Genomic DNA, 27,840 nt, shown 5'->3' with positions numbered 1-27,840 from the left:
AACTGGAATTAAAATAAAAACTTAAAAATAAAAATTCTTGCACATATCTGGACACTAATGATTGTTAGCATACTTGAAGGATTTTAAAAGAAAAAAATTATTCCAAGATATTTGGAGACCCAGGCATTCAGGATTGAATTAGAAAAGTCATACATTAGACCAAGGGTAGACTGAATTAGTATTATTTTTTCTATGAATATAATGTTAAATAGCTAACATTTATTGTCTACAACATGATAGATATTATATTAAATGTTTTATATGTCCTTATTACTTTATTAAATAGTCACTGACCGTATGAGGAAATGGATGTTTAGGTTATAAGATTTACTCAAGATCAAACAATTCCTTGTGGCATAGATAGAATTCAAACACTTGTCCATCTTACTAGTATATACAATGTTATCCAATTTGTAATTAACAGATTATGTGTAGCTATAACTATCAAGACAGGAAATCAATTTGAGTATTAATAGAGGATTGTCATTTGTGATGAATATTCAGAGATATACAAACACAGTTTACCTTTTTGATAATGAAACTTTAAAATTTGGATTGACTTTGACTTACCTCTGAGATCTGCTCATGGTTTCCAACATTTTTTTCTATTACTTTTCTTGTTAACTTTATTCTGTTTCATATTTCCCTTCCGGATCAGTCCTCCAATTTACTCTTGGCTCTTCCTCTTTGTCCTCTTTTGAATGCTGCCTCAATATGCAGGCCTATTTCTACTTCTTGTTTAGGGTACTGTAATTCTTACCTTTCAACATGCTCCAGTCCCACATAGTACTTCCTGTCTATTTCAGTACCTAAGGAATATTTATCCTCCCTTTCTTCCTACCTTTAATTTTGAAAGTTGGGTATCCAAAATTGTAATGATCTTAAGTCTGTAAAATACATATTCAGGTGGATGGGATACCACTAAATAATGTATAGAAAAAATAATAAGTAGTAACTGAGTTCAGTAATATTAAAAACATCAGTTCAAGTAACTGTTTAGTGTATTTTCCAAAGTATAGATGCACTGACATTAAGCAATGTAGTGCTTAACAGATTGAACTGATTAGATATTTTATCCACAAATAAAACTTCATAATGTAGACTCACTAGATGTTGGTAGAACCCTTCTCAAATTGTTTTGATCAAAAATAAAATATCTCCAGACATTGCCAAATATCCCCTGGGTAGGCCTTGAGGGGTCAAAATCAGTACAAGTATAGATTAACATTCATTTTTATTAGAAATTCATTCAATTTAATTCCAGACTTTAGGAATTAATGAATTAGAGTCAGAGAAACAATACCATGTGAAAATATACAATTTCAATATGAATTACCATTAACCTATTCAGTTAAGTTTTAGGATATTAAGGGCTGTGAGCATCTGTTAGGCTTTATATAAAACAGCTTTGAAAATACCCAGATTGTTAATTTAGTTACTCTTAACCACTGATATATTTTCCCACACTTAATAGACACCCAGTAGGAAATTAAACTGGGACGAGAGAACATAATGTAATGAAATAGTCCATGCACTTGGGGCCACAGAAAATAAAGTTACCCACTAGTACCATCTAAAGTAGCAAGACTTTTCTAATGTGAGGATCAGCTGTTTAATAAAAATGTCCAAACTTGCTATATGTTGTAACTGGAGGAGGAAGTCAGACCAGACAGAATGCTGGAGGTGGCAAGCTTGCCCCAGATCAGTAGATTAACCAAACCAGGAATATAAACTGAGATGAAGTTTTTGTGCTGGAATCATCCATGTCTCTATTTTGTTGTTGTTATATTTTTGTTTTCTCTTCACAGACTGCAGAATCCCTTAATCATGACATTAACTTATATAACTGCCCCTTCAGATTAAGATCCAAGAGGAATATTCTGATAGCACCCTCTTGTAGGAATTAAGGAGATCTGTCCTTTACCAGACCTACAGATGTCTTCTTGATCAAGGATGAATACACAGAAAAACTAAAATGAGACCTATCTATACAAAGATTCTACAAATAGAGAAAAATTTAGCAATAAGAGGCAGAATAACATTTCTGAGACAGATTTTCTGTGGTAAAAGCATGTAAATTTTATAGATTTTGAATTATGTTCTCGATAAAATTCAAGATTGGATTTAATGAAACAAAAATGAAGATTAGATGAGATAATAAACTAATATATAAAGAGACCTAATTCTGAATAGGAAAAAATATAAGAAAATTTAAAATGCTGTATCAGTTTTCAAATTCAAAGAATGGAAGCCATACTGGAAAAAAAAAAAGATATGGAGGAAACACTTAGAATCTTTTGCTCAGGATGTATGGGGAACGACAGATGAAAATAGAAGATAATATATATGGAGGTCAAAAACAGATCTGATATTCCAGTACTAACAATTTCCAAGGAAGATTAAGAAGAAATGGAACAGAAGAATTGTCATGCAGTCAGATGCCTAGGTGATTAATTAGGACAAAGCACCAAACCGAAAGTAATAACCAAGCCTTTATTTACTGAGACGGTACAAGCCAGAAGCAAAAAGAAGGTGAATCCCCAGTGTTCTATTATTCCCTACTGAATAGCACCAGGCAAGAGTCAGGTAGATGCAACGCAGATTGGGAGTGAGTGGGGTGATGGTGGAAATGTCACACTGCTGAGGAGCTCCAAGTGAAAGATTCCTGCTATTACATAAAGGGGGGTGAGGACAGGGCAAAAGGCTAGGACTGGAAAAGAACCAAGTTAGAGTGGAGAAAAGTGCCTCACCCATTGCCCCCCATTAAGGAGGTCTTGGGGAAGTATTTAACAAAGGAGGAGGCACCTGAACTAGGAATGCAGATGTATATATGATCATAGCTGTCGGGGGAGGGGGAAAGGAAACCTGAGTCCTTGACTGTAGCTCCTTCCCGAAAACTAATGCACTGACTATATGCACCAAGTGTAATATATGGAGAGCAGCATCCCCCATGAGGTCTGCCAAGCAAAGCCTTGTAATTGCCTATTATTGGATCTGAAAGATAGGATTTTGGTCTGGATCCAACTCCACATTGAATTATAATTTTAATAATCCCATAAAACACAGGAATAAAACAAGTTAGATAAAGTGAAGAAAAATCAGACCAACCCCAAACTTCTCAGCAACTTTTAATGCCAGAGAACAGGATAGTAGAGCAACAGCTGCAAAATTTTTAGGCAAAAATTCTATATTTAATTCAGTTATTCGTATGAAAAGACAATAGCAAAAACAATTTCAGAAAAACAAATATTCATAAAATCCTTTCCTGATTTGGAAATGGATCACAGAAAATCTGTTTCAAGCAACTAAAAAAAGTCAAGCTAAATAACTCAAGATTAGAGAGGTCATGTTTAAAGGATTGACACTGAATAGAAAAACCATTTGAAATAATAAAACCCAAAGAATTATTGTAAATAGATTATGGCATAGAATGCACATATCATTATTTTGAAGGAAATATTTCATTCCTGCAAATATTTTAAACATGTTGGCTCTGAGATCTAGAGTACACCATCAAAAATTCAAAAGTAAAAATACCTCTGTTTCTTCATTTAACATATGGAAGGTTTTAACAGATACTTGTTTCACCCTTGATACAGAAGAAACATAACTTCTAGTAGAATAAAAAATGGGCTTTAGAACTTCCAAATTACTAGAGAAAAGAGATTCCAAGGAAAATAGAGTCCATATAGTGAAAGATAGAATCAAGGAAGAATAAAATATATAAAACATAAAATAAGATCTCATAGGCAAGAAGAAACATAAGTGTAAGTTAAATATTTCTAATAAAAGGCAAAATTTCTCAAATTGAGTGAAAATACTGAAGAATACCTAAAACAAAATTACTGAAAATGATTTAAAGCAAAAAATAAGGGGCGCCTGGCTGGCTCAGTCAGTAGAACGTGTGACTCTTGATATTGGGGTTGTGAGTTCAAGCCCCATGTTGGGCATAGAGCCTACTTAATTTTTTTTGAGGGGGGCATAGAGCCTACTTTAAAAATAAATAAATGGGGCAGCTGGGTGGCTCAGCTGGTTAAGCATCTGACTTGGGCTCAGGTTATGATCTCGCAGTCCAGACTTTGAGCCCTGTGTCAGGCTCTGTGCTGACAGCTCAGAGCCTGGAGCCTGCTTCAGATTCTGTGTCTACTCTCTCTCTGCCTGTCCCCCGCTTGCATTCTTGCTCTCAAAAATAAACCTTAAAAATAAATTAAATAAATATATGAATATATATACAATATATAAATTTATATAAAATATATAAATTTATAATACACATATATTTAAAATATATAAATTGTATATATAAATATACAAATAATTTTAAAGTGCAGGAAAAAACAAAGATATTCCACATACAGGGAAATTGAAATAAGCAGGTTACAAATTATTTCAAAGTATATATTACATTTATTAAGGTAGTCATTTTTATTTTTTTTTATTTTTTATTTTTTTTCAATATATGAAATTTATTGTCAAATTGGTTTCCATACAACACCCAGGGCTCATCCCAAAAGGTGCCCTCCTCAATACCCATCACCCACCCTCCCCTCCCTCCCACCCCCCATCAACCTCAGTTTGTTCTCAGTTTCTAAGAGTCTCTTATGCTTTGGCTCTCGCTCCCACTCTAACCTCTTTTTTTTCTTTTTTTTTTCCTTCCCCTCCCCCATGGTTTCTGTTAAGTGTCTCAGGATCCATATAACAGTGAAAACATATGGTATCTGCCTTTCTCTGTATGGCTTATTTCACTTAGCATCACACTCTGCAGTTCCATCCACGTTGTTACAAAGGGCCATATTTCATTTTTTCTCATTGCCATGTAGTACTCCATTGTGTGTATAAACCACAGTTTCTTTATCCATTCATCAGTTGATGGACATTTAGGCTCTTTCCAAAATTTGGCTATTGTTGAGAGTGCTGCTATAAACATTGGGGTACAAGTGCCCCTATGCATCAGTACTCCTGTATCCCTTGGGTAAATTCTTAGCAGTGCCATTGCTGGGTCATAGGGTAGATCTATTTTTAATTTTTTGAGGAACCTCCACACTGTTTTCCAGAGTGGCTGCACCAATTTGCATTCCCACCAACAGTGCAAGAGGGTTCCGTTTCTCCACCTCCTCTCCAGCATCTATAGTCCTGATTTGCTCATTTTGGACACTCTGATTGGCATGAGGTGATATCTGAGTGTGGTTTTGATTTGTAATTCCCTGATGAGGAGCGACGTTGAGCATCTTTTCATGTGCCTGTTGGCCATCCGGATGTCTTCTTTAGACAAGTGTCTATTCATGTTTTCTGCCCATTTCTTCACTGGGTTATTTGTTTTTTGGGTGTGGAGTTTGGTGAGCTCTTTATAGATTTTGGATACTAGCCCTTTGTCCGATATGTCATTTGCAAATATCTTTTTCCATTCCGTTGGTTGCCTTTTAGTTTTGTTGGTTGTTTCCTTTGCTGTGCAGAAGCTTTTTATCTTTATAAGGTCTCAGTAGTTCATTTTTGCTTTTAATTCCTTGCCTTTGGGGATGTATCAAGTAAGAAATTGCTACGGCTGAGGTCAGAGAGGTCTTTTCCTGCTTTCTCCTCTAGTGTTTTGTTGGTTTCCTGTCTCACATTCAGGTCCTTTATCCATTTTGAGTTTATTTTTGTGAATGGTGTGAGAAAGTGGTCTAGTTGCAACCTTCTGCATGTTGCTGTCCAGTTCTCCCAGCACCATTTGTTAAAGAGACTGTCTTTTTTCCATTGGATGTTCTTTCCTGCTTTGTCAAAGATGAGTTGGCCATACGTTTGTGGGTCTAGTTCTGGGGTTTCTATTCTATTCCATGGGTCTGTGTCTGTTTTTGTGCCAATACCATGCTGTCTTGATGATGACAGCTTTGTAGTAGAGGCTAAAGTCTGGGATTGTGATGCCTCCTGCTTTGGTCTTCTTCTTCAAAATTACTTTGGCTATTCGGGGCCTTTTGTGGTTCCATATGAATTTTAGGATGGCTTGTTCTAGTTTCGAGAAGAATGCTGGTGCAATTTTGATTGGGATTGCATTGAATGTGTAGATAGCTCTGGGTAGTATTGACATTTTGACAATATTTATTCTTCCAATCCATGAGCAGGGAATGTCTTTCCATTTCTTTATATCTTCTTCAATTACCTTCATAAGCTTTCTATAGTTTTCAGCATACAGATCTTTTACATCTTTGGTTAGGTTTATTCCTAGGTGTTTTATGCTTCTTGGTGCAATTGTGAATGGGATCAGTTTCTTTATTCGTCTTTCTGTTGCTTCATTGTTAGTGTATAAGAATGCAACTGATTTCTGTACATTGATTTTGTATCCTGCAACTTTGCTGAATTCATGTATCAGTTCTAGCAGACTTTTGGTGGAGTCTATTGGATTTTCCTAGTATAATATCATTTCATCTGCAAAAAGTGAAAGCTTGACTTCATCTTTGCCAATTTTGATGCCTTTGATTTCCTTTTGTTGTCTGATTGCTGATGCTAGCACTTCCAACACTATGTTAAACAACAGCAGTGAGAGTGGGCATCCCTGTCGTGTTCCTGATCTCAGGGAAAAAGCTCTCAGTTTTTCGCCATTGAGGACGATGTTAGCTGTGTGCTTTTCATAAATGGCTTTTATGATCTTTAAGTATGTTCCTTCTATCCCGACTTTCTCAAGGGTTTTTATTCAGAAACGTTGCTGAATTTTGTCAAAGGCCTTTTCTGCATCGATTGACAGGATCATATGGTTCTTCTCTTTTCTTTTATTAATGTGATGTATCACGTTGATTGATTTGCAAATGTTGAACCAGCCCTGCATCCCAGGAATGAATCCCACTTGGTCATGGTGAATAATTCTTTCTATATGCTGTTGAATTCAATTTGCTACTATCTTATTGAGAATTTTTGCATCCATATTCATCAGGGATATTTGCCTGTAGTTCTCTTTTTTTACTGGGTCTCTGTCTGGTTTAGGAATCAAAGTAATACTGGCTTCATAGAATGAGTCTGGAAGTTTTCCTTCCCTTTCTATTTCTTGGAATAGCTTGAGAAGGATAGGTATTATTTCTGCTTTAAATGTCTGGTAGAACTCCCCTGGGAAGCCATCTGGTCCTGGACTCTTATTTGTTGGGAGATTTTTGATAACTGATTCAATTTCTTTGCTGGTTATGGGTCTGTTCAAGCTTTCTATTTCTTCCTGGTTGAGTTTTGGAAGAGTGTGGGTGTTTAGAAATTTGTCCATTTCTTCCAGGTTGTCCAGTTTGTTGGCCTACAACTTTTCATAGTATTCCCTGATAATTGCTTGTATCTCTGAGGGATTGGTTGTAATAATTCCATTTTCATTCATGATTTTATCTATTTGGGTCATCTCCCTTTTCTTTTTGAGAAGCCTGTCTAGAGGTTTATCAATTTTGTTTATTTTTTCAAAAAACCAATTCTGGGTTAGGTTGATCTGCTCTACAGTTTTTTTTTAGATTCTATATTGTTTATTTCTGCTCTGATCTTTATTATTTCTCTTCTTCTGCTGGGTTTAAGCTGTCTTTGATGTTCTGCTTCTATTTCCTTTAGGTGTGCTGTTAGTTTTTGTATTTGGGATTTTTCTTGTTTCGGGAGATAGGCCTGGATTGGAATGTATTTTCCTCTAAGGACTGCCTTTGCTGCATCCCAAAGCATTTGGATTGTTGTATTTTCATTTTCATTTGTTTCCATATATTTGTTAATTTCTTCTCGAATTGCCTGGTTGACCCACTCATTCTTTAGTAAGGTGTTCTTTAACCTCCATGCTTTTGGAGGTTTTCCAGACTCTTTCTTATGCTTGATATCAAGCTTCATAGCATTGTGGTCTGAAAGTGTGCATGGTATGATTTCAATTCTTGTATACTTATGAAGGGCTGTTTTGTGACCCAGTATGTGATCTATCTTGGAGAATGTTCCATGTGCACTCGAGAAGAAAGTATATTGTGTTGCTTTGGGATGCAGAGTTCTAAATATATCTGTCCAGTCCATGTGATCCAATGTATCATTCAGGGCCCTTGTTTCTTTATTGACCATGTGTCTATATGATCTATCCATTTCTGTAAGTGGGGTGTTAAAGTCCCTGCAATTACCACATTCTTATCGATAAGGTTGCTTATGTTTGGGAGTAATTGTTTTACATATTTGGGGGCTCCCATATTCAGTGCATAGACATTTATAATTATTAGCTCTTCCTGATGGATAGACCCTGTAATTATTATATAATGCCCTTCTTCATCTCTTGTTACAGCCTTTAATTGAAAGTCTAGTTTGTCTGATATAAGTATGGCTACTCCAGCTTTCTTTTGACTTCCAGTGGCATGATAAATAGTTCTCCATCCCCTCATTCTCAATCTGAAGGTGTCCTCAGGTCTAAAATGAGTCTCTTGTAGACAGCAAATAGATGAGTCTTGTTTTTTTATCCATTCTGATACCCTATGTCTTTTGGTGGCCCATTTAGTCCATTTACATTCAGTGTTATTATAGAAAGATATGGGTTTAGAGTCATTGTGATGTCTGTATGTTTTATGTTTGTAGCGGTGTCTCTGGTACTTTGTCTCAAGGATCCCCCTTAGGATCTCTTGTAGGGCTGGTTTAGTGGTGACAAATTCCTTTCGTTTTTGTTTGTTTGGGAAGACCTTTATCTCTCCTTCTATTCTAAACGACAGACTTGCTGGATAAAGGATTCTCGGCTGCATATTTTTCCTGTTCATCACATTGAAGATCTCCTGCCCTTCCTTTCTGGCCTGCCAAATTTCAGAAGAGAGATCGGTCACGAGTTTTAATAGGTCTCCCTTTATATGTTAGAGCTTGTTTATCCCTCGCTGCTTTCAGAATTTTCTCTTTATCCTTGTATTTTGCCAGTTTCACTATGATATGTCGTGTAAAAGATCGATTCAAGTTACGTCTGAAGGGAGTTCTCTGTGCCTGTTGGATGTCAATGCCTTTTTCCTTCCCCAGATCAGGGAAGTTCTCAGCTATGATTTCTTCAAGTACACCTTCAGCACCTTTCTCTCTCTCTCTTCCTCCTCTGGAATACTAATTATGTGTAGATTATTTCTCTTTAGTGCATCACTTAGTTCTCTAATTTTCCCCTCATAATCCTGGATTTTTTTATCTCTTTTCCTCAGCTTCCTCTTTTTCCATAATTTTATCTTCTAGTTCACCTATTCTCTCCTCTGCCTCTTCAATCCGAGCCGTGGTCATTTCCATTTTGTTTTGCAACTCGTTTATCGCATTTTTTAGCTCCTCCTGACTATTCCTTAGTCCCTTGATCTCTGTAGCAAGAGATTCTCTGCTGTCCTCTATACTGTTTTCAAGCCCAGCGATTAATTTTATGACTATTATTCTAAATTCACTTTGTTTATATTGTTTAAATCCTTTTTGATCAGTTCGTTAGCTGTTGTTATTTCCTGGAGATTCTTTTGAGGGGTATTCTTCTCTTTGGTCATTTTGGATAGTCCCTGGAGTGCTGTGGAACTGCAGGGCACTTCCCCTATTCTGTCTTGAATAACTCGCATTGGTGGGTGCGGCCACAGTCAGACCTGATGTCTGATCCCAGCCCTCCACTGGGGCCACAGTCAGACTGGTGTGTGCCTTCTCTTTCCCTCTCCTAGGGGTGGGATTCATTGTGGGGTGGCGTGGCCCGTCTGTGGTACTTGCACACTGCCAGGCTTGTGGTGCTGGGGATCTGGCGTATTAGCTGGGGTGGATAGGCAAGGTGCAAGGGGCCTGAGGGGCAGGCTCAGCTGGCTACTCCTTAGGTGATCCGATTCGGGAGGGGACCTGAGGCAGTGGGAGGGAGTCTGACCCGCCACCGGAGCTGTGGCTCTGCAGAAGCACAGCTTTGGGTGTTTGCGTGGTGCAAGCAAGTTCCCTGGCAGGAACTGGTTCCCTTTGGGATTTTGGATGGGGAATGGGCGAGGGAGATGGCGCTGGCGAGCGCCTTTGTTCCCTGCCAAACTGAGCTCTGTCATCCCAGGGCTCAGCAACTCTCCCTCCCGTTGTCCTCCAGCTTTCCTGCTCTCTGAGCAGAGCTGTTAACGTACAACCTTCCAGATGTTAAGTCCTGTTTGCTGGCTGTCCGAACACAGTCCGTCTGGCCCCTCTGCTTTTGCAAGCCAGACTCGGGGTCTCTTCTTGGCCAGCAGGCTGCCCCTCTGCCCCGGACTCCTTCCCACCAGTCTTTGTAGGGCGCACTGCCTTGCTGCCCTTCCTACCCTCTTCTGTGGGCCTCTCGTCTGCGCTTGGCTCCGAAGACTCTGTTCTGCTAGTCTTCCGGGGGTTTTCTGGGTTATTTAGACAGGTGTAGGTGGAATTTAAGTGATCAGCAGGACGCGGTGAGCCCAGCGTCCTCCTACGCCGCCATCTTCGACACTCTCTCAAGGTAGTCATTTTTAATTGAAAAAGGATATAATCACCAATGAAGATATAACTATTATATACAGTTGACTCTTGACCAATGCAGGGGTTAGGGGCATAGACCTCCTCTGCAGTCAAAAATCCACATTGTAACTTCTGAGTCCCCCAAAAGTTAACAAATAAATACCTACTATTGACCGGAAGCGTTACCAATAACATAAACAGTCGATTAACACATATTTTCTATTTTATATGTATTAAATAATATATTCTTACAGTAAAGTATGCTAGCAGAAAATGTTAAGAAATTCATAAGTTAGGGAAAATACATTTAAATTATTGTACTGTATGTTTATGTTTTCTGTTTATAAGACGAATTGTCTGTCAGTACCTACATCAATATTGTCTTATATGATACAAAACACTGTAGATGTTATACGTATTACTAACACTAGACATCAAACATGAAAAGACAATGTGAAAAAGAAATTCATATTTATTTACAGGTATAACAATTCATGCATTGGTAATGAACATGCAGTAATATGATTACTTTTATGTTTGCCTAGTATGATCAATACAATTGCCTCATGGCAGCTTAGCCTATACAATGATGAATGAATTGTTATAAAATTTTTATGGCATACAGTATTATAGTTATATTCATAATACAATATTGGGAACACTGTTACATTAAAAAAAATTATCTGTGACTGTAGGCTAATGCTCATTTTCTCCTATCATAAGAGACAGGGGCAAAGGGGGTTCCGGAAGATGGCGGCGTAGGAGGACGCGGGGCTCACAGCGCGTCCTGCCGATCACTTAGATTCCACCTACACCTGCCTAAAGAACCCAGAAAACCGCCAGAGGATTAGCAGAAGGGAGTCTCCGGAGTCAAGCGCAGACTAGAGGCCCACGGAAGAGGGTAGGAAGGGCGGCGAGGCGGTGCGCGCTCCACGGACTGGCGGGAGGGAGCCGGGGCGGAGGGGCGGCTCGCCGGCCAAGCAGAGCCCCCGAGTCTGGCTGGCAAAAGCGGAGGGGCCGGACAGACTGTGTTCCGACAGCAAGCGCGACTTAGCGTCTGGGAGGTCATAAGTTAACAGCTCTGCTCGGAAAGCGGGAAGGCTGGAGGACAAAGGGAGGGAGAGCTGCTGAGCCCCCGGACGGCAGAGCTCAGCTTGGCGGGGAACAAAGGCGCCAGCGCCATCTCCCCCGCCCATCCCCCAGCCAAAATCCCAAAGGGAACCAGTTCCTGCCAGGGAACTTGCTCGCTCCGCGCAAACACCCAACTCTGTGCTTCTGCGGAGCCAAACCTCCAGCAGCGGATCTGACTCCCTCCCGCTGCCACAGGGCTCCTCCTGAAGTGGATCACCTAAGGAGAAGTGAGCTAAGCCTGCCCCTCCAGCCCCCGTGCACCTTGCCTACCCACCCCAGCTAATATGCCAGATCCCCAGCAACACAAGCCTGGCAGTGTGCAAGTAGCCCAGACGGGACACGCCACCCCACAGTGAATCCCACCCCTAGGAGAGGGGAAGAGAAGGCACACACCAGTCTGACTGTGGCCCCAGCAGTGGGCTGGGGGCAGACATCGGGTCGGACTGCGGCCCCGCCCACTAACTCCAGTTATACACCACAGCACAGGGGAAGTGCACTGCAGGTCCTCACCACGCCAGGGACTCTCCAAAATGACCAAACGGAAGAATTCCCCTCAGAAGAATCTCCAGGAAAGAACAACAGCTAATGAACTGATCAAAAAGGATTTAAATAATATAACAGAAAGTGAATTTAGAATAATAGTCATAAAATTAATCGCTGGGCTTGAAAACAGTATACGGGACAGCAGAGAATCTCTTGCCACAAAGATCGAGGGACTAAGGAACAGTCACGAGGAGTTGAAAAACGCTTTAAACGAATTGCAAAACAAAATGGAATCCACGATGGCTCGGCTTGAAGAGGCAGAGGAGAGAATAGGTGAACTAGAAGATAAAGTTATGGAGAAAGAGGAAGCTGAAAGAAAGAGAGATAAAAAAATCCAGGAGTATGAGGGGAAAATTAGAGAACTAAGTGATACACTAAAAAAAAATAATATACGCATAATTGGTATCCCAGAGGAGGAAGAGAGAGGGAAAGGTGCTGAAGGGGTACTTGAACAAATTATAGCTGAGAACTTCCCTGAACTGGGGAAGGAAAAAGGCATTGAAATCCAAGAGGCACAGAGAACTCCCTTCAGACGTAACTTGAATCGATCTTCTGCACGACATATCATAGTGAAACTGGCAAAATACAAGGATAAAGAGAAAATTCTGAAAGCAGCAAGGGATAAACGTGCCCTCACATATAAAGGGAGACCTATAAGACTCGTGACTGATCTCTCCTTTGAAACTTGGCAGGCCAGAAAGGCTTGGCACGATATCTACAGTGTGCTAAACAGAAAAAATATGCAGCCGAGAATCCTTTATCCAGCAAGTCTGTCATTTAGATAGAAGGAGAGATAAAGGTCTTCCCAAACAAACAAAAACTGAAGGAATTTGTCACCACGAAACCAGCCCTACAAGAGATCCTAAGGGGGATCCTGTGAGACAAAGTACCAGAGACATCACTACAAGCATAAAACATACAGACATCACAATGACTCTAAACCCGTATCTTTCTATAATAACACTGAATGTAAATGGATTAAATGCGCCAACTAAAAGACATAGGGTATCAGAATGGATAAAAAAACAAGACCCATCTATTTGCTGTCTACAAGAGACTCATTTTAGATCTGAGGACACCTTTAGATTGAGAGTGAGGGGATGGAGAACTATTTATCATGCTCCTGGAAGCCAAAAGAAAGCTGGAGTAGCCATACTTATATCAGACAAACTAGACTTTAAATTAAAGGCTGTAACAAGAGATGAAGAAGGGCATTATATAATAATCACAGGGTCTATCCACCAGGAAGAGCTAACTATTATAAATGTCTATGCGCCAAATACCTGAGCCCCCAGATATATAAAACAATTACTCATAAACATAAGCAACCTTATTGATAAGAATGTGGTCATGGCAGGGGACTTTAACACCCCACTTACAGAAATGGATAGATCATCTAGACACACAGTCAATAAAGAAACAAGGGCCCTGAATGATACATTGGATCAGATGGACTTGACAGATATATTTAGAACTCTGCATCCCAAAGCAACAGAATATACTTTCTTCTCGAGTGCACATGGAACATTCTCCAAGATAGATCATATACTGGGTCACAAAACAGCCGTTCATAAGTTTACAAGAATTGAAATTATACCATGCATACTTTCAAACCACAATGCTATGAAGCTTGAAATCAACCACAGGAAAAAGTCTGGAAAACCTCCAAAAGCATGGAGGTTAAAGAACACCCTACTAACGAATGAGTGGGTCAACCAGGCAATTAGAGAAGAAATTAAAACATATATGGAAACAAACGAAAATGAAAATACAACAATCCAAACGCTTTGGGATGCAGCGAAGGCAGTCCTGAGAGGAAAATACATTGCAATCCAGGCCTATCTCAAGAAACAAGAAAAATCCCAAATACAAAATCTAACAGCACACCTAAAGGAAATAGAAGCAGAACAGCAAAGGCAGCCTAAACCCAGCAGAAGAAGAGAAATAATAAAGATCAGAGCAGAAATAAACAATATAGAATCTAAAAAAACTGTAGAGCAGATCAACGAAACCAAGAGTTGGTTTTTTGAAAAAATAAACAAAATTGACAAACCTCTAGCCAGGCTTCTCAAAAAGAAAAGGGAGATGACCCAAATAGATAAAATCATGAATGAAAATGGAATTATTACAACCAATCCCTCAGAGATACAAACAATTATCAGGGAATACTATGAAAAATTATATGCCAGCAAATTGGACAACCTGGAAGAAATGGACAAATTTCTAAACACCCACACTCTTCCAAAACTCAATCAGGAGGAAATAGAAAGCTTGAACAGACCCATCACCAGCGAAGAAATTGAATCGGTTATCAAAAATCTCCCAACAAATAAGAGTCCAGGACCAGATGGCTTCCCAGGGGAGTTCTACCAGACATTTAAAGCAGAGATAATACCTATCCTTCTCAAGCTATTCCAAGAAATAGAAAGGGAAGGAAAACTTCCAGACTCATTCTATGAAGCCAGTATTACTTTGATTCCTAAACCAGACAGAGACCCAGTAAAAAAAGAGAACTACAGGCCAATATCCCTGATGAATATGGATGCAAAAATTCTTAATAAGATACTAGCTAATCGAATTCAACAGCATATAAAAAGAATTATTCACCATGATCAAGTGGGATTCATTCCTGGGATGCAGGGCTGGTTCAACATTCGCAAATCGATCAACGTGATACATCACATTAACAAAAAAAAAGAGAAGAACCATATGATCCTGTCAATCGATGCAGAAAAGGCCTTTGACAAAATCCAGCACCCTTTCTTAATAAAAACCCTTGAGAAAGTCGGGATAGAAGGAACATACTTAAAGATCATAAAGGCCATTTATGAAAAGCCCACAGCTAACATCATCCTCAACGGGGAAAAACTGAGAGCTTTTTCCCTGAGATCAGGAACACGACAGGGATGCCCACTGTCACCGCTGCTGTTTAATATAGTGCTGGAAGTTCTAGCATCAGCAATCAGACAACAAAAGGAAATCAAAGGCATCCAAATTGGCAAAGATGAAGTCAAGCTTTCGCTTTTTGCAGATGACATGATATTATACATGGAAAATCCGATAGACTCCACCAAAAGTCTGCTAGAACTGATACATGAATTCAGCAAAGTTGCAGGATACAAAATCAATGTGCAGAAATCAGTTGCATTCTTATACACTAACAATGAAGCAACAGAAAGACAAATGAAGAAACTGATCCCATTCACAATTGCACCAAGTAGCATAAAATACCTAGGAATAAATCTAACCAAAGATGTAAAAGATCTGTATGCTGAAAACTATAGAAAGCTTATGCAGGTAATTGAAGAAGATATAAAGAGATGGAAAGACATTCCCTGCTCATGGATTGGAAGAATAAATATTGTCAAAATGTCAATACTACCCAAAGCTATCTACACATTCAATGCAATCCCAATCAAAATTGCACCAGCATTCTTCTTGAAACTAGAACAAGCCATCCTAAAATTCATATGGAACCACAAAAGGCCCCGAATAGCCAAAGTAATTTTGAAGAAGAAGACCAAAGCAGGAGGTATCACAATCCCAGACTTTAGCCTCTACTACAAAGCTGTCATCATCAAGACAGCATGGTATTGGCATAAAAACAGACACATAGACCAATGGAATAGAATAGAAACCCCAGAACTAGACCCACAAACGTATGGCCAACTCATCTTTGACAAAGCAGGAAAGAACATCCAATGGAAAAAAGACAGTCTCTTTAACAAATGGTGCTGGGAGAACTGGACAGCAACATGCAGAAGGTTGCAACTAGACCACTTTCTCACACCATTCACAAAAATAAACTCAAAATGGATAAAGGACCTGAATGTGAGACAGGAAACCATCAAAACCTTAGAGGAGAAAGCAGGAAAAGACCTCTCTGACCTCAGCCGTAGCAATCTCTTACTCGGCACATCCCCAAAGGCAAGGGAATTAAAAGCAAAAGTGAATTACTGGGACCTTATGAAGATAAAAAGCTTCTGCACAGCAAAGGAAACAACCAACAAAACTAAAAGGCAAGCAACGGAATGGGAAAAGATATCTGCAAATGACACATCGGACAAAGGGCTAGTATCCAAAATCTATAAAGAGCTCATCAAACTCCACACCCGAAAAACAAATAACCCAGTGAAGAAATGGGCAGAAAACATGAATAGACACTTCTCTAAAGAAGACATCCGGATGGCCAACAGGCACATGAAAAGATGTTCAACGTCGCTCCTTATCAGGGAAATACAAATCAAAACCACACTCAGATACCACCTCACGCCAGTCAGAGTGGCCAAAATGAAGAAATCAGGATTCTATAGATGCTGGAGAGGATGTGGAGAAACAGGAACCCTCTTGCACTGTTGGTGGGAATGCAAATTGGTGCAGCCACTCTGGAAAGCAGTGTGGAGGTTCCTCAGAAAATTAAAAATAGACCTACCCTATGACCCAGCAATAGCACTGCTAGGAATTTATCCAAGGGATACAGGAGTACTGATGCATAGGGGCACCTGTACCCCAATGTTTATAGCAGCACTCTCAACAATAGCCAAATTATGGAAAGAGCCTAAATGTCCATCAACTGATGAATGGATAAAGAAATTGTGGTTTATATACACAATGGAATACTACGTGGCAATGAGAAAAAATGAAATATGGCCTTTTGTAGCAACATGGATGGAACTGGAGAGTGTGATGCTAAGTGAAATAAGCCATACAGAGAAAGACAGATACCATATGGTTTCACTCTTATGTGGATCCTGAGAAACATAACAGAAACCCATGGGGGAGGGGAAGGAAAAAAAAAAAAAAAAAAAAAGAGGTTAGAGTGGGAGAGAGCCAAAGCATTAGAGACTGTTAAAAACTGAGAACAAACTGAGGGTTGATGGGGGGTGGGAGGGAGGGCAGGTTGGGAGGGAGGGCAGGGTGGGTGATGGGTATTGAGGAGGGCACCTTTTGGGATGAGCACTGGGTGTTGTATGGAAACCAATTTGACAGTAAATTTCATATATTAAAAAATAAAAAAAAATAAAATAAAAAAAAAAAGAGACAGGGGCATGTTGTATGGTAATGTAATTCTTTAAAAGCAAAGATATAAAATAGTAAGACAACACATTACTAATTTCATATTAAATATCACTCACCTTATGCCCATGTAAGGATAGGCTATCCACTTCCAGACAAGTCTTGCACACAATCTTCTACATGATGAATACTTAGTGATGAAGATGATACAGAACATCTCATACAATTCTTGCAATAAAGTTATTAGATTTTAGCATAAGAACGCTTATAAACAAACACAACAGATGAATTTATCAACTGTCCAGTGGGATGATTATTCACTATTCATTAAGTAGAAGGGAATCACCATAAAGGTCTTCATTTTTGTCTTCATGCTGAGTAGGCTGAGGAAGAGGAGGAAGAGAAGGGATTGGTCTTGCTGTCTTAGGAGTGGCAGAGATTCAGGAGGTGGAAAGGGAAGCAGGAGAGGGAGGCACATCTGGTGTAATTTCATGGAGATATATCGTAATTTCTATCTGACTTTTTGCTTTTCCATGTTTCTAAAAATGTTTCTATATGTTGCCAATCCTTCTTTCACCAATTGCTTTAGTTTCAGTGCCCATATCATAGAAAGGTCCATTGTCATAAAAGAAGGAAAAGAAGTCCTGAATACTCAGAGCCCTTCTGTCAGATTGTCTGATTTCAGTTTGTTTTCTGGTACTGATTTTTCTACATCTTTTCCTCATTGCTGGCACTGGTCCATAAGTTCTCATCTCTATCAAGTTGTCTTCTGTAATTTCCTCTGGTATGGTGTTTATTAGCTGTTGAATTTCTCCAAGATCTGTGTCTTCGCTCCCCAACTTTTTTACCATATCCAAAATCTCTTTCATGATTTCATGATTGGTGAAACACAGTTTTCTGCAGCAGATATTTATTGTTTGGGGTTTGATGGCTTTCACAGCTTTTTCTACTAACAATGATAGTAATTTCAATTGTGTAATCCTTCCAGACTTGCATGATTTTCTTTCTATCAGTGCTCTCTTCCATAGTGTTGATAATCTTTTCCATACAGTACTGTGTGTAATTAGCCTTTTAAATGTCCTCATGACACCCTTATCTAGAGGCTAAATTAGAGGCATTGTGTTTGGATGTGAGTAGACTACTTTGATGCCTTTGGTATTGAATTCATAGGGTTCAGGGTGGCCAGCAGCATTGTCCAATATCAAAAGAACCTTGAAAAGTAGTCCCTTACTGGCATGGTACTTCCTGAATTTAGGGACAAGGCATCAATAGAACCAATCCAAAGAAAGGGCTCTCATTGTTTAGGCCATCTTGTGCAACCAAAAGACTGACAGCTGGTATTTATCTTTTCCTTTAAGGCTTGGCAGTTAGCAGCTTTATAGATCAGGCAGTCCTGATCGTAAGCCCAACTGCATTTGTTAACTAATTTCCTCCTGCTCACTTCTCTCCCTTGCTAATAATGTCCTATGTGGCATTTCTCCCCCCACCTCTGCAGAATAGGGCACTTTCATCTGCATTAAATACTTGTTCAGGCATATATCTTTTCACCTCAATGATTTTTGTAATGGTATCTGGGAACTCATCTACTGCCACATGGTTAGCAGAAGCTGCCTCTCCTGTTAACCTTGACATTTTTTAAGCTAAACCTCTTTCTAAAATTATCAAACCATCCTTGGCTGGCATTAAGTGCTCTAGCTTTAGATCTGTCACCTTCCTTTTGCTTTAAGTTGTCATATAGCTTTTTATGGAATCATATTAGATTCTATAGATATGCCTTTCTTATAGCCATCCTGCACCCACATAAAAGCTTCATTTTCAATGAGATAAAAATATATTTCACAAAATGTATAAGGTTTTCATGCCTGCTAGTACAGCTGCAGTGAAACCCTCACGATTTTCATTTTGTTTTTCTTTTTTTCTTTTTCTTTTTCTTTTTTTTTACAGTGGTTCTTACATGGGATTCATTTATCTTAGAATGGTGGGCAACCACAGCTGAAGATCACAATCTTCAGTACATATCAAGCAATTCAACTTTTTCTTGTATGTCATGAAATTTGTCTGTTTCTTGGGAGCACTGCCAACATCACTAATGGCACTTCATATGGGTCTCAGGGTGTTATTCAAGGTTTACAGTACTGCAGTAAACACAAAAACTACATGAGAACTGCAAGAGATCACTTTTTATTGCAATATGCAGTTTAGTGGAGGGACAAACTGCTCATGTGGAGATGATTAGCATCATACCGTGTTTTAAGCATATACTTGCAACACTTAAGCTCACCACAATAGCAATAGGAGGTGGCTATGAAATTACAGTAGTTCAGTATGTACTACAGTTAATTTTATGGAGTTATGATTTAATACTGCATCTTTGTTTGTTTACATTTCTCTTGACTGCAAATAGTGCCATATACAATCTGCAAGTGTATGTGTAAGTTTTGATATTTAAAATAAGTATATTTATATTTTTATACAATGTAATACACATATATGCTGTAGCATCAAGATATAGAAAGCAAAATGTTTTAGACACTGAAAGGGAAATAAGCTGAAACACTTGAAGTACACCAAAAAGTAAGAATGAGACTATCTGAATATTTTTCCTTTTATGGATTGTGCTTTTGGCTGAAGTCCAAGATCTCTTCACTTAAGCTAGATCCCAAAGACTTTCTTTTTTTTTTCCTAAGAGTTTTATGGTTTTTATGTTCTGCATTATTTTTTTAAATCAATTTTGAGCTAATTTTTGTATATGGTGTGAGATTTAGGTCAAGGCTCTTTTTTTTTTTTTACTTTTTTTTTTAAATTTTTTTTAACGTTTATTTATTTTTGAGACAGAGAGAGACAGAGCATGAATGGGGGAGGGTCAGAGAGAGGGAGACACAGAATCTGAAACAGGCTCCAGGCTCTGAGCTGTCAGCACAGAGCCCGACGCGGGGCTCGAACTCATGGACCGTGAGATCATGACCTGAGCCGAAGTTGGCCGCTTAACCAACTGAGCCACCCAGGCGCCCCATTTTTTTACTTTTTTAAGATAAAATAAAGTTTTAACTTTTGCCCATAGAAACACATGGATATTTTAAATAGCAATAAATGGAATTGATAAGGGTGTAAAAAAGGACACATAGAGTAGTTGGGAATATACATTGATGAAAACAAATGTGATTCAATATTTGCGTATCTTGGGATTTATCCAGAGATAAATAATCATAGATATATACAAAAATACATATAGAATAGAGTTGATTGAAGTGATATTTCAGGAAAACACTGGAAACAATCTACATGTCTAGTATCAAGATGACTGATTAGTAGAATAAAATACACCAAGTTTAGAATTATGTGTAGTCATGTGAAAATGTTCACAATCTATTAGATGAAAAACAGGTTACAAAACATTAAGCACAACATGTTAATAGTATAGAGATTGCAAGTGATTTTTATTTTCTTCTTTGTGTTTTTTCCTAAATATTAAGTAAAGCATAGAACAGTTTAATGTTTTGTTGTGGTTACTATTTATTACTGTCTTAATTAGTTTTTCTTTCATGACTTTAAAAGTATTGCAGAATTTTAAAGTTGTTTTTATGAAGAGGAAAAGTATATAACAGACTATATCTCTGAGTTTGTAATGAAAGTTATTAAAATATATATTAATTTAAACATATACACATAAAACTTTATAAAATAAATATGCTGATATGTACTATAGTAAAAGATTTTTTTATCACTAAATTTTAGGAAAGAAAAAAGATACGAGAAAATTGCCTCATGGTTGCTATTTTTAAGGGAAGTAAGCTAATACCTGCAATTTCTTTCTTAGAAAGATAGCTCAGGGCTTATTATTAAAACTAACTACTTTATTACTTAAAAATTTTTTTTAACATTTGTTTATTTTTGAGACAGAGACAGAGTACAAGCAGGGGGAGGGGCAGAGAGAGAGGGAGACACACAGAATCTGAAATAGGCTCCAGGCTTAGAGCTGTCAGCACAGAGCCTGACACAGGGCTTGAACTCATGGACTGCAAGATCATAACCTGAGACCTCAGCTCAACCAACTGAGCCACCCAGGCAACCAACTACTTTATTACTTAAAAAAAAACATTTTCTTACTTTATTCAAGCTGAGTCATTTATTCCCTTTTAACTACTGTAACTAAGATTTTAGATTAGCTTCTATTGTACCACTCTATTATGAAGAAGAAAAGTCACTCGTTATTTTCATAGCAAAACTGGTGGGGCAAAGGGGCAATGGTACAAGAAATATGCTAAAAATATAGATGCCCTCAATAAAGAGAAAGATGGTCTATTCCAGTTGTTACAAGAGTACATCTAAGTTATTAAGCAGGTATACTTTTCATCTTTATTCAAGATAAAGCTACTTTATCAAATTGAGTCATACACTTCATAAGGTAATCCTGATTACCAAATAAGTTTTTTCTCTACTGTATCTTTCAAAAAGATAAATACAAAGAAAACATCTCAGATTCTAAGGTGGTTAATGAAGGACTTTGATAGCTAAGTAATTTAAATCTCTGTATAAGGCTATTAAAAGAAAAAATATATCATTGTATGTGTGTATTGTATATTCACACAGATGAATGCATACACATATGTTATAAATGAGACAAATAGATTATGTTTCATGATTTCTGTTTTGTAACATGGCCCTAAAATTAAGGAATAAGAATTGTAATGAATAATGTTTGTTTAGAACAGCTTTTCTAATTCTTGAGAGGAAAGGAGGAAAAAAGCAAATTTCAAGGATTTCCATTTCTTATAGATTGGATAATAGATAGAATATATTGACAGTATTTTACTGATATATAGAAGTTCATAATGTTGTAACAACGCAGTTTATTCATAGATTGAAGTATGTGCTACTACAGGTAGATGTGAAGTAGGCTTATTATTCTTTTGTACACTTAAAATGTTTTAGTGAGTCAAGATCTTTTCAAGGTCCATTTAATACAGAGCCTGTGTGTACTTCTCAGCCATCTTCTTAAAAATGTAGAATTATGCTGGACACTCATGGATATTTAAAAATTGCCTTCTTGGTATGTTTGAAGGGCACATTTGAACTAATTATGTGAGCCTGGCAATAAATTATAGTAAATGTCTTCAGTATTAAACATATTGAACTCCATCTAAATGAATCATAAGTTTTTTTTCTCTTAGATAATTTCTCAACTTTCTTGACACATCTCTAGTCTCCTTTTTTAGCATTCTCACTATTTTTTTCATATACCATGTGCTGAATTAACTAAAATGAAGACGAATTTTTCTTAATGCTTTTTCCACTGCCTCCATTTAGAATGCTATGTCCTCAACTTTTCACTACTGTCTTCACTTGTTGAAATTCTGCAACAATAGTGGAATTTTAAATGGAAAAATTTTGTATCTTAGTGTTTATATGTTGAAATTGCATTTTAATTAAATTGGATCAAATGTAAAATAGCTTTCTTTTCCTCTGTATGATCTTAAATAATACTTTTTCCACTCAGTTGTTATGAAATTATACAGAATCATAATGTGAGTTCTACAGAAACTTCTACCATTAGTGTCCAGAAAGTTTTTCAGTAGTGTTACTTATATTTTAAAGATAATTTGCAATCAGAATAATAGGTAAAAACTTTGAGCTTTTCTAAATAGAACAAAAATTACTGATGTTTGAGTATTTATTGCCTTCCTTTTCCCAAGTCCATTAAAAGGATTCTACTTAGTTTCTTTCCTTCCCTTGACTTCTAAAAGGCTTCATTTAAGTCCCAAGCAATTTGGGGATTCTGTTAGTCCAGATGGGAAGGAAAGAAAAGGGTGAGAGAGTAATTTCTGTGGCAGTTTTATAGAGAGGGAATCTGGGGAAACTGGGGTGTGAGGGGAAGGTACATAGAAGAAAGAGGGATATATGTGTGTGTGTGTGTGTGTGTGTGTGTGTGTGTGTGTGTAAAGCTTAGTTCTTTATTTTGAGAGAGAGTGCATACACATAAGTGGGGGAGGGGCAGAGAGAGAGGGAGAGAGAGAATCCCAGGCAGGCTCCGTGCTGTCACTCTGGAGCCCAATGCAGGGCTTGATCCCATGAACCGCGAGATCATATTCTGAGCCGAACCCAAGAGTTGGATGCTTAACCAAATAAGCTACTCAGGTGCCCCAGAAAGAAGGATTTTTAAAAGTATTGTTCAAGAAATGACAATAAAGAACATAAGTCATTATTTTTTTTTATTAGAGAACATGCAAGCAGAGGAGAGGGACAGAGAGAGAAGGAGAGAGAGAATCTTAAGCTGACTCCATGCTCAGTGTGGAGCCCAACACAAGGTTTGATCCCACAATCCTGGGATCATGACCTAAACCGAAATCACGAGTTGGATGCCCAACCAGCTGAGCCACGAGGCGCCCCAAGAATTTAAGTTATTTTGGGATTAGTTTTCAGTTGCCATCAGGTTCCCATGATCACAACACAGCTTGATATGAGACAACATGGGTGAAAGATTTAATAAAACTGGGAAGTGTCAACAGTTGTATATTCACAATTGAGATGGGAATATGAGGGCAGGAGAATACAATCTAATCTGCAAGTGGAAGTTACTGCCTTCCACTTTTTTTCCACATTCATTTTTGTTATTTTTAATTTTTGTTCATCAAGAGATGCTATTTTATTCCATTAAAGAACAAGTTATGTAGCTGATTTGTGATCTACCACTTTTTATCATATGAATAACAATTACACTTATTTTTTCTCCTCTGGGGCATTGAATTTTATGTTGGCTTGGGGGAAAGGAACATAGGAAGGAGAAGTGGAGTAAAATTTGATCCAGTATGTCTTTCACTATGAAACAAACTTGGCAAATTCATAGTTTTTCTCTTTTTGACCTGTCCTCCATCATATTTTACTTTATACTGTTAGCTAAAGTTTCTTTTTTAGTTTGTCAGTTCCTCTTACTGGAAATGCAGGAAACTGTCTTTAAAGTAACCACATGTTGGATCAAGTTCTTCAAGATTTTAATGATATCAATCAACTTGGCAGTTGTTTTTTTCTCTTTTAGCCTTATTTATTGTCTTAATACTCAAAATTAAATTTATCAAGGCACAGCTGGTAAAAAGATTCCTAAAATATCCTTGACATAATAACTTGTAAGAGGATGGTCTTCAATATTATCTGTATATGTAGTATAACCATCACATCACATCCTGTTTCTATACATAAATTTCCAAAACTAAAGGAAAAAGGAAGAAAAATTTTTATAGACTATCACTGACACCTCATATATTTTTTAAAGAATATTTTTTTATTTGACTGGATTCTTTCATTAGCAACATTTTTGGCATCATCTAGTTTAAAACACCTGACATTACTTTAGAGCAGAATTAATTGGTCATGTAGGAAAAATGATCTCTTGGGGCTTTTCAGATGGGATCTACAATGTAAGACTCATCTTTCATAGATTAGACAGATGGATTATCAATGTTTTGTTTACATTCTATGAAAACAGAAATTGGAAAAGTAAATTGAAAATGTAGAGGTTCCACATTCAGTTTTTCTAATTCAGTTCTGCTTTTTTCATTGGTAAAATGATTTTGTAAATGACATTAGCTATCATTAGCACTCAAATTATTTCATGAACAAAATGAAATCTCAGATTTAGCAGTTAGTTGAGTTCAGAACTGTATATACAACTGATGGCTTTTTCTGGAAAAATACATTAGTTGGAAACTACCTGTGCCTTGTTTTCTTGCAGGGAACAAATCACAAGACAGTGGCATAGCAGAAATGGAAGAACTTCCAGTACCACATAATATCAAAATAAGCAACATTACATGTGACTCATTCAAGATTTCATGGGAAATGGATTCAAAGTCAAAGGACCGTATTACACACTATTTCATTGACCTCAATAAGAAAGAGAACAAGAACTCCAATAAATTTAAACACAAGGTAAAATCTTAACACACACTTATATTCATTTGCATCTTAAAAACGTTATAAATATGAGGACATTTTAAAAGGAATAATGTTCTATTAATTACTTATATGATGTGTTTGACATTGGGAGAATAAAAATTACATGTCAGTTTAAAATTCTATTCTAAGAGATTTTTTTTTAGGAAAATGAAATGTCAAATATACTATTAAAATACAGTTTTTCCCAGAAAAGGTAAAATCATGACTCTCATATAGACATAAAAATGAACATGTGTTAAAGATTTAACTCACTAATTAACTGCTGAGGTGTTTCAATGGATAATCCAAAGAATGGACACAGTTATGGATCAGAATACTGAAATAAATGTATAAGTAGAGGCAAAACTGGTTTGGGGTCAGGACGAAGTAAGGGCCAGAAGAGAGAATTGGACAAAATTCGTTTGCATGTATTTAGACAAGAATATCTACAAATTACAGTGTTATAAAATAGCTTCCACAGAATCAGAAGAAGATAGCCAGAAGAGTACACTATAAGCAATGCATAGTCTTCATTGAAGCACACATTTTTCCCTATAATAACTTCCAAAAGAGGAATTTTATGTAGCTTATAAACTTTAGGGTATTTGTAAAATACTTTAGGGCTGAAAATTGCTTTATTTATTCTATTTTATGGTTTGAAAATACAAATCAACCATTAAATGTCTTAGACATGTAACACCTTTCTGATATTTATTCTTATAACAGTCTACTTACCACATATCTATTCTGATACATGTCTCCCTACATAGACATCAGAGGTAGTATAGAGAGAAAAATATTTATCTGGTTTAAGTATTCTTATGTTTCAGTATTTTTACTGATGAAAACTGGTCTTTTTTGAAATATTGATACTAAGTTTTAACTCAGCAAATCTTTTGGAAGAGCTGTCTTATCTTGTCTGGAAATTATGCCTTTTACCAAATGCAGTTATATTCACTGATGATAAATGAGAATTATATGTACAGATAAGTGTGAGAGAACAAGATCAATAAGTCATTGTTCTAACCATGTTCCGAGTTTGATTATGCTTTATGGTTATGGATACTCTCTTTTCTGACATTTGCCTTCTTGAAGTAGTTTTAAAATATTTCCTTGAAGTATCTTTGAAATACTTAATGTGAAATGATGATTAGGTCAAGATTTGACCCACTTTTCTTTATTCCATACTTAGAAAAACATGTCTTTGGAAATGTAGTGAATATTCAACTAGCAAGTTTAATTACCTTATTAATCATTGTTTGGAAATATCTAAACATTTTTATGACACATAAGCTCCATACTTGAATATAGCTGAAACAGATATCACCTCTTTTGTATATAAAATGGATTAATTTATCTTAAAATAGCTGTTTTTAAAATGTGCTCTCCCTTCACATATAAAATATTTAGTAATGGGCTACTCTGGTAAAACTGATTGGTAGTATAAATTAAACAAATATATTTTAAAATACAAAATCATTGAATTTTATTTCTGTCATGTTTGGAATTTTAGAGGTTTTTGTTTTGTTTTATCATTTAGTATTAGAATATTGTGTTTTAAGGTGCACATATAAGGAGTATACAGAGAAGAACAAGACTCAAGAAAACAGGAACCTAAGTACATTTATGTCATTAATTAGCTGTATGACCTTGGGTATGTCTCTTGATCAAGTTGGGCCTTATTTTTTACATCTGGAGAATAAGAGATTTGAATATAATTGTTAAATATCTTTAAAAATGAAAATTCTGTCATCAGCCAGGAATTTAATAAATTCTTCCAAATTGTTTATAATTGATTCAAGTTATACTGCTAAATTAACTGATTTCTTCCCTCCCTTCTTTCCTACCTTCCTTCATTCCCCTTTCCTATTTTTCTGTCTTTTTGTCTTAGGATGTTCCAACAAAATTGGTGGCAAAAGCTGTTCCCTTGCCAATGACTGTCCGTGGACACTGGTTTTTGAGCCCAAGAACTGAGTATACAGTCGCAGTGCAGACTGCCTCAAAACAGGTTGATGGTGATTATGTTGTGTCTGAATGGAGTGAAATTATAGAATTCTGCACAGCAGGTAAGAGAACAGAAAAATACAGAAAAATATTTAATAAATATACAGAAAAATATTTAATAGTTCCTAAAAAGCTAATTACATATTTAAAATATTTTTAATTATAAGGTGATATGAACTGCATTGATTATGTTTGCATTGCCAGTAGCACTGTGTAACAGAACAAACTATGCTGTATTGGTTAGAGTGATCTGAGATGGCATTAAATCAGTTCTTTTCTGCATAGTTTGATTTTTCAAAATAAAAACTTTGCAAATAAAACTGGTGTAGTTTGAAAATATACTCAGCATATTTTAAGCTTTGTTTTGAGAGAGAGTTATTTTTTTTTAATTTTATTTTCACAGATACTGAAACAAGGAAGCCAGGAACATCTTTCTGTAATTAGGGAAATGGATGCAGATCTTAATGACTGTACCTAGCAGAAATGTTACTCGATTTTTCACTTGAATGCTGAAAATTTGTATCTAAACTAGTGTCCTCTGTGTGTGTGTGTGTGTGTGTGTGTGTGTGTGTGTGTGTGCTTCATTAGAAAGTACCTCATAGCCATTTGGCCTTCAGATATCTGATGTGGAGAGCCCATCCCCTTTGATCTTGAACTATAATTTAATATTCCATTAGATGGAAATGTTACCATTCATCTCATTCATTTACTTGTTTATTCATTCATTTAAGAAACAAATATTTAGTGGACACTTAAGTAGGTGTTGAAGTGGTACAAAAATATCTCTACCTGAATACATCTGTCATCCTCTCCTTGTTTCTTAGAATGGGGCTTTGT

The 27,840-nt window shown here is 37.0% G+C and overlaps 1 protein-coding gene across 4 annotated transcripts in view; it reads left to right on the top strand.

Moving 5' to 3' along the window:
- PHYHIPL (phytanoyl-CoA 2-hydroxylase interacting protein like) overlaps positions 1-27,840 on the top strand; it is a 93,281-nt gene that overhangs the window by 46,453 nt on the left and 18,988 nt on the right. For all 4 annotated transcript variants that reach the window (XM_060642751.3, XM_060642753.3, XM_060642752.3 and 1 more), the window contains 2 exons: positions 24,797-24,993; positions 26,891-27,065. In XM_060642751.3, coding sequence (XP_060498734.1) covers positions 24,797-24,993; positions 26,891-27,065 — 372 coding nt within the window. The remainder of the gene's footprint in view (positions 1-24,796; positions 24,994-26,890; positions 27,066-27,840) is intronic.

Source organism: Panthera onca, chromosome D2, assembly GCF_046562875.1.
Source record: "Panthera onca isolate mPanOnc1 chromosome D2, mPanOnc1 haplotype 2, whole genome shotgun sequence".
NCBI classification, from domain to species: domain Eukaryota; kingdom Metazoa; phylum Chordata; class Mammalia; order Carnivora; family Felidae; genus Panthera; species Panthera onca.
Note: the sequence above shows the minus strand (reverse complement) of the source record. Positions and strands in the feature narration are given on the sequence as shown.